At 49.8% G+C, this 12,733-nt stretch overlaps 1 protein-coding gene across 1 annotated transcript in view; it reads left to right on the plus strand.

Moving 5' to 3' along the window:
* Window positions 1-1,360: 1,360 nt before the first annotated feature.
* Window positions 1,361-12,733, plus strand: part of NECAB2 (N-terminal EF-hand calcium binding protein 2) — a gene marked incomplete at its 5' end in the record, with an annotated part of 85,219 nt that continues 73,846 nt past the window's right edge. The window contains 2 exons of the mRNA XM_082489363.1: window positions 1,361-1,561; window positions 11,114-11,138. Of these exons, the coding sequence (XP_082345489.1) occupies window positions 1,361-1,561; window positions 11,114-11,138 (226 nt within the window). The remainder of the gene's footprint in view (window positions 1,562-11,113; window positions 11,139-12,733) is intronic.

Genomic DNA, 12,733 nt, shown 5'->3' on the forward strand with positions numbered 1-12,733 from the left:
CACGGGTGTCTTGGCCTACTGCCACGCTTCTCCGTGTCCCATCTATTTACGAGCCTTTCGAGAGCCTCCAGCCATTATCCGTGTACTCCAGCAGAGAGAACCCGGCTCCCACTCGCTTTTCTTTGAGCAGCAGCTGAGAGGAAAACGCACATTCCCCCACCTGTCACCTCAAACGCAGAAGTTTCACCCGAATTTACCTGAATAAAGATGGGCTGTTAGAAGAATCTAAACGCCTCCAGCTAGACTTTGCTGAGCTGGGTTCTGGTGCAAGCTGTGTTTCATGAAACAGTTCATTGCTGGGTTTTTTTGTTGCCTTTTTTTTTTTTTTTTTTTCTCTTAAAGCAGTAGCTGGTCAGGCCTGTCGGAGTGACCATGCTGCTCCTCATCTGGAGATCAGGCATAGGGCTCAGCGCGGGAAGTGTGTGATGCTTGCACAGGGGTGTTGGGCTCGCTGGCTCACATGTCAGAAAATGTTCAAATCTGGGGACGTGGCCCTTGTGGGGCATGAAGTTCCCTAGAGCTGCGTGTGAGAGGGTCTGGCTGCCGCTGGTGGGCCAGCGGCTGCTCCAGCACTCTGGGGAACCCTCCGAGAGGGTCTGGGTAGGAGCTCTCTGCTTTTGGTGACTTCCTGGGTCTGAATTCAAACCGAGAGCAGCTCCTCGAGTGTGGAGGGGGACATTAAATGATTTAGTGTCACTTTGGCTCGAAGACTTATTTCCCCTACTGCAAGTCTAGATCTTGACATGTGTAGGTCAGCGCAGGAGTATGACAATGGAATATATTTGTAATGCAGAATTACAGGATTGGAAATATTGGTCCAGCTGAGTGCTGTGATTAGCTCTGTAGCCGTGAACGCTGCAGTACCCCAGCTGGAATCGCTGGCTATTCATCGTACAGAGGCTTTTTGGAGTAGGGTCAGGGGGTCAGGGGCAAGTTTTATTTCCTAGCAAGAAATGTCTTCACCGCTGTCCTTACAAAGAGCTGCGAAAATCTGTTGTGGGGGTAGGGAGGCTGCAGAGGGGAGAGCACCTGCCATAGGAATACTGTTTTTAGATAGAAAATGCCTATAGGAATGCTTTGTGTCGGAGCAGAGGAGGGCTGTACGGGGGTGGGAGCGCGCAGGCAGCACCCACCGGGGCTGCTCCAGGGTGACCTACCCCCACCCCAAAAATCCCGCCCCCCCCCGCTCCGTTCCCCCTTACTCTTCGGGCAGGAGCCCCCCCCCGGCCGCCCGGGTCGCCCCGCTGGCCCGCCCCTGCCCGCTGCTCGCCGTGTGGCGGTGGAAGGAGGAGGAGGAGGAGGGGGTGGGAGGTGGGAGGAGGGGGGTGTCCCCAGCTCCGGCATGAGGCCGGGCTGAGCGATGTGCGAGCAGGCAGCGCGCTACTGCCGGGCCGGCGTGCAGAGGCTGCTGCGCAAGCCTCCGCCGGCGCTCCGCGGGCTGGACGGGCTGCTGCGCTGGGTGGTGGCCAGGATGGGCGACAAAGGGGTGGCCGAGCGGGAGCTGCTCACCCCGGGTGCCGCCGCCGCCGCACAGAGGAAGGGCACCTCCGTCATCCTCGATGTGAGTGGGTCCCCCCTCTCAGCCGCCGGGGATGCACCCCGCGGCCCGCATCCCCCCCCGCACCCCGGCTCCGGCCGCTCCCCCTACCCGCATCCTGCTATCGGGGGAGGGGGGGAGGATTCCTCGGGTCCTTGCACCCCCTGCGCCGGTTGGGGAACGGGTTGTACCCCGGGTCCTGCGTCCTAGGGGGGTGCATCCTAGCCCCTTGCGCGGGTCCGGCAGCCGCGGACTGGGCGGGCGTGGGGATGCAGCCCGGGTCCCGCATGCCTTAGCCCGGTTCCCGCACCCAGCCAGCCAGCTCGGAATGGGCTTTATTTCCCGAGTTCTGCATCCGCGGGGCTGCGCCCGGGTCCAGCATCTCCCGGAGCGGCTGGGCAAGAGGCTGCACCCCGGCTCCTGCAGCCGCTCGCCCGGCTCCTGCAGCCGCTCGCCCGGCTCCTGCAGCCGCTTGCCCGGCTCCTGCAGCCACAGAGGCTGCACGGGCAGGGGAGGGCACCGCGGCTCCTGCACCCTCCTTGCCGGACCCTGCATCCCCCCGACCGGCTTGGCATCAGGGTTATTCCTCGCTTCCTCCACCCCACGACCAGTTGGGGATGGGGGAACAGCCCAGCTCCTGCATCTCCCGGACTGGCTGGGTGTAGGTGTGTAGCCCAGGACCGGCAACCTCTTTCCCAGATCCTGCATCTCCAGGGCGGGCTGGGCACGGGGTTGAAGCCCGGGTCCTGCACCCACTTGTCTGGATCTTGCTCCTCCTAGGCTGGCTGGGCACTAGGGGTGCAGTCCAGGTCCTGCATCCCTTTGCCCTCCACACCCCGGGACAGTTGGGAGTAAGGTGGACCTTGGTCCTGCACCTCCAGGGCTGGCTGGACATGGGGGTACAGGCTGGGTCCTGTACCCCCTTACCTGGGTCCTACACCCCCAAAGTGGCTGGGCATAAGGATGCAGCCTGGGTCCTGCATTTTGGTTTTGTTTGGTTTTTTTTTTGCCTGACTGGGTATGGCAGCCTGAATCCTTCATCCCCTTGCTGGGATCCTGCACCCCTGATCTTGCTGCACATGGGTTGCACCCCAGGTCCTGCAGCCCCTTTCCCAGGTCCTGCAGCCCCTGGAGCAGATGGGGATGCACTCTGGGTCCTTAATCCTGGTATTGGCTTGACCAGGTGCGGATGCAGGACTCCAGGTCCTGCAAATCTCCCCCCAGTCTTGCACCATGGGTTGCCCCAGGTTAGTTGGACATAGGGGTGCACCCAGGTCCTGCATCCGCCCCAGGTCCTGGACCCTTGTCCCTGAAGGGCTGCAGGTGTGAGGGTCTGTGCAGCGGGAGCCAGGCAGCATGGTCCTGGATGGCTGCGAGTGCCTGGGACCCGGGGCTCCCTCACCCAGGTTTGGGGGGGCAGGCAGGGGTGTGCGTAGTGCCTCGGCTTCGGTATTTATAGACTTCCTGATTAGGGAGCTAACGAGGCTGTTTGCACTTAAATGAATTGGGAGAATGGGGTAGAATCAGCCGGAGTGCAAACGGTGTAATTAAACAGTCTTTCTGCAGTATCTTGTAATTAAACACATAGATCCTCAGCTTTGCTATCTCCTAGCTTTAAAAAAAAAAATAGTGAATGCAAAAATAAGCTACAGAGGCATTGGCTGTAGTAAAGGATAACTCACGCTCTCTTCCAGCCTCCTCGGAGTTAGGCAGCAGTAGCTCTTCCAGGCAAGCCCTTGCATTTTCTAAATAATTGCCGAATCTTCTACTATGTCCTGGTAGGCATTGGCAGAGGCTGGTAAGTCAGAAAGTCATTACATCTCTGAGCTCCGTGGGCTGAGAAGCATTTCGGGTTCCTGAATGAACCCGCTTCAGCTGTGTCTGTTGAGCTGCCAAAAGCAGCTCGGAGAGCAGAGCGCTGGACGGATGGTTGTGACTGGGCAAACGGGTGGGCAGCTGTGGGCTCTAGGAAATGCTGCTTCATCGGGAAACTGAAAGGACAAATGCAACTAATACCCTTATGTCTTTTAAGTTATGTGTTTGTTTTTTTTACCTGCCCTGAAATTACCAAAGTTTTACAACTATCTGGAATCTGGGCTTCAGAGCATAAATGCAACTGGGAAGAAATGTAAAATTTATACAAGAGGTTCTTGAGTTAGGACTGTTTTCCCACTAAAATGGTATCTTATCTGTTCAACTTCACCATCTTTAAATGGATTTTTTTTTTTCCCCCCACTTCGAGGTGTGAGCTCAGAAAATGAGCCATGAACTTTTAGAATGGCTTAAGCAGTGGGAAACACAATAGAGCTGGGTGTGCAGCTCCTCTTCCTTTTTTCCTTTCACAAAGGGTCTGGGAGCCCTTTCTCACCTGCTGAAAGTAGAAATGGATGCTGGAAATATAAGGTTTGAGGGTTTTTTTTTTTTCCCCTCCTCCCTTAGAACTTGATTCGTTCTTTTTTCTCCAGTTACAATAGAAACATCAGTTGAAGCTGCGGTTTCGCTGTAACAGGCTCTTCCAGTGCGCTGCCAGACCCTCCCGTTCGTACAAAGAGTTTAAACACGGGAATGCGCATTTAGGTTAATTTTCACACGTTGGCAGGAAAGTAACAAGGATCCCACTGAATCCTCAGGGATGAGAACAGGTTTTCCACTTAACTCGTTCACGTTCTGGCATTACGCGGATGCGTTGGGGAAGCGGCGAGTCCCAGCCACGGAGCAGTGCAGCTCCTCAGTGGGTGGGGATGAAGTAACAGACCTGTAAGGTTTTATATTTAACTAACGCGTTTGCATGAGCTGGTGTGCTATGTAGGCAGTTCATCGGGGGCTGAGGAAGGAGGATTAAGCTCGGTTTTGGCTGTGATTTAGATAAGATGGCTCTGACGCTAATGGTACCTTAGTCACTTTTTCTTCCTCTTCTGTTCTGGCTTTCTTTTGACTCAGCCATCCCCAACATGCTTGGTTTGACTCCTCCAGACCGTGAGGGTGCCTGGTAGGTCAGTATGAAGTTCCCTACGTCCTTTCCACCAAAAAACCAAAACTCTTTTGTTGTGGGGCCAAACTGAAGGCTGAGGAAGAACGAAATACAACGAGGGGGTTAGATGTCTTCTGCCATCAACCTGGCTACTGCCACTTGGAGGGCTGTTCACAGTATTTTTCTTTTATTTTGCTTGTGTCCTTTTAGATAAACAGTTAAAAAGGTTGAGTAATATTTACTAGTTCAGCTCAAAATCATAGGTTTCCAAGTGTCAAAAGTGGCTAAAATTGCAGATTAACTAAACCCTCTGTACCAACAAATGAAGAAGATATCTAAGTCCTAAGCATTGCCTAAAATAGGCAGCGAGTAAAACTAGGGAGCGATAAATGCTCTTCAGTGGTGGTAGTAGATCAAATGGAGGTGATGTGTCACTCTGGGAACCTGGAAAACATCACGTCGCATTTAACGGTCAGCTCTTAACATCAGTCAAATCAGCATAAGGGGTTGGGGTTGAGCAAAGGACCCGTACCCATCCTGCGCTCGCCCTCAGGTGCTTGCCTCTGGGTGGTTGCTCCGTGGCGGGTCTGGATGGCACACGGCTGCTCCGTCTGCAAGAGCTGAACGCTCAGAGTTGGCAGCATGTGTAATTTGCTGTAGATAACTAGTGCCTATCCACAGCTTGTGATACGAGATCATGGTAATGCCACGTTCTCTATCTGCCCTCTGGGTTGCTTGGAGATACCCTCCAAAGGCTCTGAGCTTCTCTCTGCACCCGTGAGAACAAAACCCCTTTGTGAAAAGGCAGCTGAATCTCTCACGGTGCTGCTCGAATCCACGTTTAGCGATGGCGGCATATCCAGTCCAGGACGAGTCTGCAAATGTCACAAGACAAAGCAGAATACAGCGTGTGTGTGTGTGTGTGGGGGGGTAAACCTATATCAGACCATATTTGCTGAGCGTGAATGAGCCCACATGTAATATAGAGCTGCGGCGGATGGCTCCCAAGGTGTGGGAAATGTCTAGCCGGGTATTGCTCTATCTGGGAGTACTTCAGTGCTGACTTACCAACTGTCCTTACTTATCTCTTCCTGCCTTCGTGTCACTGTCAAAAACCTGTGTTGACGGCAGGAGTGGGAACTCCAGCTCGTGGAAGACCTGGTCAGCCCACAGCGGCTGTGGGCAGAGGTGCCCCGTCTGGTTTGCACCAGGGAGAGCCCGGTGAAAGAGCTCGTCTCCCACTTGGTATCTAAAATAAAGGCCAGCCTTGGGTATGGGTGAGCATCCCTGTGGCAGGACTGTGCACTTCAAGGGATGGTGACATCTCTGCTGCCTTTCTGGCTTTGCCGATAGTGAGTTAATTAACTGCTTTTTGGCTTTAATTTAAATGTCCCTGAAGAAAGCAGTGCCATTCATTTCAGGTCAGAAGAAGCTTTTTGTTTGATCAGCTCTGTCTTTTGCTGAAAACTAATTTTGACCCTTATCTGCCCCTTTCCTTCTTTGACAGGGTCAGAAAGATCATTTCAAATCCAGCTCTCCTGCTTATGGCTCCTCTTGCACCCTCTCTTACGTGGCCAAATCTGATTCGCGCTTCTTCAGCCCCATGGGATCGAGTGAAGGGTTTGGATAGAAGATACAGACAATTTTTGTTTGTGCCAAGGGTGCGTTTCCGAATGTAGATCTCCGAGCATCCATTCTGTACCCTGGTTGCCTATCCGACTCTGGGCTTCCCGTTGCTGATATGTTTGAACAGGCTTGTGATAGTTTCCCTGCCATTTGCTTGTTGCTTCTCAAGATCGCTTCAGCGTGCCTTCTTGTACTCTTGCATTTGACCACCAGGATGTACCTCCCTGTCTATTTTCTTCATCTGGAATCAACTTGGATTTTTCAATTCTAGGCAGCTCCTTTACTCCAAAGTTTAATCATAAAGGTTATTACATTTTTGATTTTTTTTAGACCTGAGTTTGGGCTCAAGTCTTTTTCGTAGGTGATTTACATTGACTCAAAGACTCTGATAAGATGCCTACAAAAAACTGGCACAGTTTTCCAGCTGTTTTGGCAATGATGCAATTGCCAGTGCAGCCCTAACTAGCGAAGCTATCGCAGCCACAGGAATCCCTTCTCAGTCCCCTTCTGCCTTTTTTATTTATTTATTTTTATTATTATTTTTTTTAAGGTTAATTCAGTCCCCTTCTTGTGTCCTCGCCACTTGTCCGAGTGAATCAAGAAGCTTCTAAAAGCTTTGTTTTCAAGTCATGCCGGCAGGGCTGGAAAGCAGAGGCAGGGGCGGGCTGGGCTCTGTGCGTTTGGGGACGGCTCCCTGCAAAGTACGTAATCGCACCGAAAAACTCATCCTCTCTCTTCTTGCTCTTCAGCGATTCGTAAGCAGGTGCTTGGAATGGAGCTGCACCCGGGGCTGGTGGTTATGGAAAAGGAACTTCTAGCGCTGTGAATGCGGTAACAGGGTGTTAACTGCTCTTCTCTGGGGGGGGGGAGGGGGCAGGAGGAGATCCACTTTGGATTGGGAAAAATGCCAGGAGACCTGGAGCTCTGTAGCAGCCTTGCTCTGGGGGGACCCACTACAGACGGGACGATGTTTCCACACCGACGGCATATTTCCTACTGAAACGCCCAAATCAAACCTTTCCCCTTGCGTGGGGAAAGCTCGTTAGCCTGGTGACGTCTAAAGATGTAGTCCGAAGTGGCAAAGCTGCAGGTCTTTGTTTTTCTCGTCTTATCACTAGAAAGGGCTACATAGAGAGGCTGTAGGAGAGGAAATTCCTACCGATACTTCAGGTTAGAAAGCTAAAGGCCATACCTGATATAAAACCTTGCCGCAGCTCCAAAGGGGGTGCTGAGACTCGTAGGGAGACGAATGGAAAGGAAGAACTGGAGAGTCGGAACACAGAGATCGGATTAATTGGGTTTTTATGTATGTCTGTGTTTCTGGATGCTTTCTCATCCATAGGCTTTCGTCACCCAGGAGACTTAGATGTTGTTTGTCCTCAATTCCGCGCCAAGATTATGATGGAAAACAAAATTCTAGCTCAGTTGCACTCTATTTTAAATCAGCGTCATATTAACCTGCTGAAGGGATAATAAGCTCCACAAACCCTGTAATAATTCTTAGGCTTGTTAGGGGAGTGCTTGTGTGAATTTAATAAAATTGCCGAGAAAACCTCCATTAAGCAGCCTCCAGTGTTGCGCGCTCTCATCCAGGAGCTTGGAGAAGGCAGAACCGAACGTTTAAATTTGAAACCATCAATTTCTTTTCAAGTTTATTATTACCCACTAGTGTTTTGAATTGCTTACTTCTGCCAGCCAAACATCTGTAGTAGCCATTTGAGAGTACAGCAAAAATGTACATTTAAAAAAAAAAAAAAAAAGCTGTTGGAAATCTTCACAGATGCTCCTTGCTCTAAATGAAATAGGTTTTTCTATTCATCTAAAGACCTGGTAAATGGAATAAGTATGCCGCAGACAGCAAGCTGCATGCGTTGTCTGTGTAAATCCTATAAAACGGGTTATTCTGGCCCATATCGTGGGCGTCCCCTGGGCTCACCGTGTGCCTTAGCCTGTGCTTCTGGAGACCTGCTTAATAAAGGCGTAGCTGATGGGGGAGATGGTTGCTGGAGTGCTTTTTGGACAGTATAATTTCTCATTTACCGTCTGAAAGCGGTGCGTTGCCCTGACGGTTGGAGAACTGGGGGCGATGGAGTGGAAAGAGCATCCCTGGTCAGGCTGCGCGGTGCTGCCGGCTCCTGTTTTGCGAAGCCCTCGGCCTCTGGGGGTGGTCCTCGGCCGGGGTGGAGGCGCGGGAAGCCAATCGCTGCCGAGGGCCTGGCAGGACAGGGTGTTTCTCCATCAATATTGCATCGCCTCCACTCTCGCTGACCTCCAGGGCTGCTGCCTTGACTAAGTCTAAGTGACTTTGCTGCTGAGCGAGAATAGCACCGATGGAGTTACTGCAAGCCTGCGGGGTGGACCAGCTTTGCAGCTTCTACATTGGAGATGACGCAGCATCCTTGCTTATATTCCCTTCTTTCTGGAGCTGGTTGGAGCTTTCCTGTCCCCGAGCATCCTGAGAGCCCGGCACTGAGCTGCCCTTGGGGGTTTGCCCCTCTGCTCCGCGAGGGAGACGCGAGGGGCTGCGGTTTCCTTTCCATCACCAGATCTTACACCTTCCCCTTACCAAAAGCACACCGCATCCTTCCTGCAGTGGGACAACTAATTCAAGACGTGAATGGAGGGCATCTTCAGGTTGTGTGTGGGAGGGCACTGTTGTTCGCTGAGCTAGAGCGTAAATCCTGGGTCTTCACAGAAGCAGCGTTTTTGGCAGCGTTACAAAGCCATCACGGAGTACATTGTGTCTTTATCAGCCTCCTGATGCTCATTCTGGTGTTCATACCTTCATGTGCTGCCTGCCTGTGTTGACAGTTGACTCGATCTTCAATTGCTTTCCCTCTGGGTGTCCTATTTTAAAAATTTTGTGTGTGCAAATTTTTAGGTGGTCCAATTCAGTTGGAAGCATCAATCTCGTTCATTAGCGGTTAAAAACTAAACTGCTTGGTCCTGTAGAATAATCCTGGGTAGGTAGCAGAGCTGATGTGATCTTCCATCAACCTGTTCCTTTAGAAGTAGCCGTACTTTCTAGGAGTATTTGGAGGAGTTAAAGCCCTAAAAAGTTCACTTAGTGAAGCTGGATGTAAATCCTTCTGTTTCTTAACATTTCTTCTGTTTCTTAATTTTATTTTATTTTTTTTCCCCTCTTGCTCTGAGAGCTCATTGCGAGGTTGGTGGCTCCACAGAGCAGAGTGCTGCAGATTGAGCCTTTCTCCCACTTTAAGCTATATTTTACCTATTGTTTTTGCCTTCTCATTCTCCCTCTGCTAGTTGCGCTTAGCGGGGTGGTGATCTCCCACAGGACCTTAAAATAGACATCACTGCTTCTGTGTTAGACTTGACGTGATGCCTTTGTTTCAAAGCAGTGGGAACAGTAATGGAAGGATGTGGCGATGGAACACAACCCCCAGAAATAATCAGCATCTAGAAAGAAAAGTGCCTCGTCTGGAGGTGCTCGGGGGGGAGCGAGAAGTTAGGGGTGTCCAAGCCAGGAAAAGAGGAATATTTCATGCTCTGGGCAGGGCATATTGCGCACGACAGAGTGACGTGTGCCAAAGCCACGGGGCTGGCTGGGGTCCTGCTTGGCTTCATTCTTACTTCCCTCTGACGTGCCATGACTGGTTGTCCTTCAAAACCCATATTTAACCTCAGTGAAGTCCATAAGGATGGAGCCAGGTAGGATTTCCCCCCAGAACTTCGAATTGCTCTAAAAAAAAAAAAAAAAATGGTCAGCCCAAGAAGTAATCAGTTTTGGAGTGGTCACAAACTGTAATCCTGGTAGGGTTTTCTTGACCCTCTCTTGAAACTGGGACTTGGTGACTCCCACCATTTGGGTCTGCCTTAAGCAGAAGGTGTTTGCCTCTGCTGAAGTATGGCAGAATGTCCAGCTTTGATTTTGCCCTCTGCAGCCTAGGAAGAACTTTGGGCGAAAGAATGATTAATACTCCTTAATTAAGCCATATTCACTTAAATAGCACATTCTGCAGTTCAATTTGTCTCTTGGGTTTCTTGTTTTGTGCAGCAGTTTCTCTTCTGATTTTTTTTTTTTTTTTTTTTGGTAATGATTTTATGACCCAGAAAATAAGAGATTCCATTTTACGGCTGACTCTGATCTGTCCTGCCGGTGCTTTTATTCCCTCCGCAGGGAAATTTCTTTGTACAGCCAAAATCTCTGCTCTTGCTCAAATTAATAGGGTCAGGTCTGAAGAGACAACGAGAATGTCTTCCCTTTTCTGCCTGGTTTATGAATGTGTTAATTTTTTGGTAATTTATGGCCAAACCTGTGCTAGCAGCCATTTTTGGCAGGAACCTGTAAGATTTCAGCCCTTGCACAAGTCTTTTGCTATTAATTGCATTGTGTCAGGGGGACTATTCCTAAGATGAAACTAGTCAGAAAAACAGCAGTTGTTTCTGCTGTCTTTCTCCCTGGCAAATTCTACTGTGCTACACATTATTGAGATTTTTTTTTTTTTTTTCTTCTGAAAGGGCTATCTGGTTCCTCTCTGTGGGCTGTTCCTCCACACTGTAGTTTTAAGTCTAAATATAATCCCCTTCCCACGCAGGAAACTTGGCTTTTGAAAAGAAAAAAAAGAAGTAAATTTGTTTCAGAAGTGCAGAGCTGCGAAATTTGGTTTAAGAGATACTATTGATGCTAGAGAAACTGGCTGGGCTTGCTGCACGGCTGTTGTAGGCTTTTTTTAATTTAATTTTTTTTTTTTTTCTATTGGATCCATGGTTTTGATTTTTTCTGCTGCGAGGGAGATGGGAGATGCTGGAACTGCTGTTTTGTGTTACCTTTACTTTGTGTTATTTTGCTTGTTAGCTCCTTTTCCACTGGTTAGTCCAAAGCTAAACTGGTTGATACTCTCCCCCGGAGTGGTTGTCCATCGTGTGTGGGTAGAACGCAGTCCTGGTGCTAAGGGCTTCACCCTTTCAAGTTGAACAACATAATAAAAACGTTTCTCTCTCTTTTTCAATTCTAGATTTTCAGAAGAGCTGACAAAAATGGTAAGTCTGTGCATCCATATTTCACATTTCTTGGTCGAATTTTTGTCAGTATTACCATTTTTTGTGATAGTAACATCTAACTGTTTAAGTATCCTTCAGTTTACTGGGTCTGATGCTGATATGGTTTAAGCCATAGGTTTTGTTGTTGCTTTGGCTGAGATATATTCTTAAAGCTGACGTGATACTAGTGTGCAAGTCGGCATGGCAAGATCTGCCAGGTTTGGGGCAATTTCACAAAAAAAAAAAAACCACAAAAATCACAGCTAAGTGATTACCTCTTGGTAATCTTGGAATAGCTTTGCAAAACAGACCTGATCTGTGAATACGAGTCGGGTTCCTGAAGGACTGGACGCACATATTGAGGATGTATTGATGTGTGTTCTCAGTCTGTGCCTGTAGAAAGCTGAACAACTCACTGAAGCCGAGTCTTGTCCTCAGATGGGGAATAACACAGAGGGGTCTTCTTTAGGGATCCGGAAAGGAGAGAGCTGTTCCCCTGTGAGATAACGTAGTTATGGGAAAAAGCAGCAAAGGGGTCCAATGCCAGGATCTCTGAAAAGCAATCTGATGTTAGCTCCCAGCTAAAATCCCAAGACCTAATCTTTAATTTTTTTTTTTTCCCTATTGCAAAAGAAGAAAATTAAATATGCATCAAACCAGTGTGTGTTTGCAGAGGGACGTGTGGGAGGGTTGTGCCGAGGAGCACAGGGGAGAGTTTGGTTTGTCCCTGCCAGATTGGAAAGGGGGACACCCGATTTCTGCAAGAGCTCGTAGGTACGATCGCTGCCCCTAGGCAAAGCGGGGAAGGATGCTGCGAGCTGGCTGCTGCATAAGCAGTAAATGCCCAATTAACACGGGCATTTGGTTATAACAGCCGACGCGGTTATAAGCCATTGAAAATTGTCACCCGGGTAAACTGAGCGGTTTATCTGAGTACAGGGGAGTGCCGGGGGGCTGGCGTGGGGGGAGAGCGCTCCGGGTACCGCTTACAGGGGAAAAATGAATTTGTGCTCTTAACACCCAGACTGTCGTACTTCACGGCCTCCTGAGCACTTAATTGTTGCATAATTGGAGAGCGGGAGGTTTTGCCTGATGGAATATGAGATGCTGCCTGCTTGCTTTCTGCTGGCCGGCGTGCCTGCCCCCGTGGAGCCGAGTGCCGGGGTTGCCAGCTTGTAATGAAGTCTTACCTGCCACTTGCTCTCCATCAGGAGCCTGGTGATATGCAGGTACCGGGCTAAAATCTGTGCTTAGCTATTCCCATCTCAGTTTGAAGTTGAAAATGCCGCTCCAAACTTCGACCTGTGAAACCGTTCCTTGCTAAGCCCCTGTTTCACCTCCCTCCTGCCAGAGCCTCCTTCCAGTTTCCATTACAGCCTCTGTGTAGGGCAGCTGAAACCAAAAGCGATGATTTTTCTTTCCAATAACAAATGTTACTCTGCTGAACAAAGCTTGAAAGGATGCGCTTTAACGTACTGGTCTTGATGCAGTTATTTCCAGTGACTGCTTTTCGAACTCTGCCAAATGATGCTGCGCTTTTGGTTTAGTCTCAATCAAATTTATAACAGCTGCGATGGGGCTGAAGACTTGAAATT

The sequence above is a fragment of the Vanellus vanellus genome (genome assembly GCF_965231255.1).
Source record: "Vanellus vanellus genome assembly, chromosome: 12".
NCBI classification, from domain to species: Eukaryota; Metazoa; Chordata; class Aves; order Charadriiformes; family Charadriidae; genus Vanellus; species Vanellus vanellus.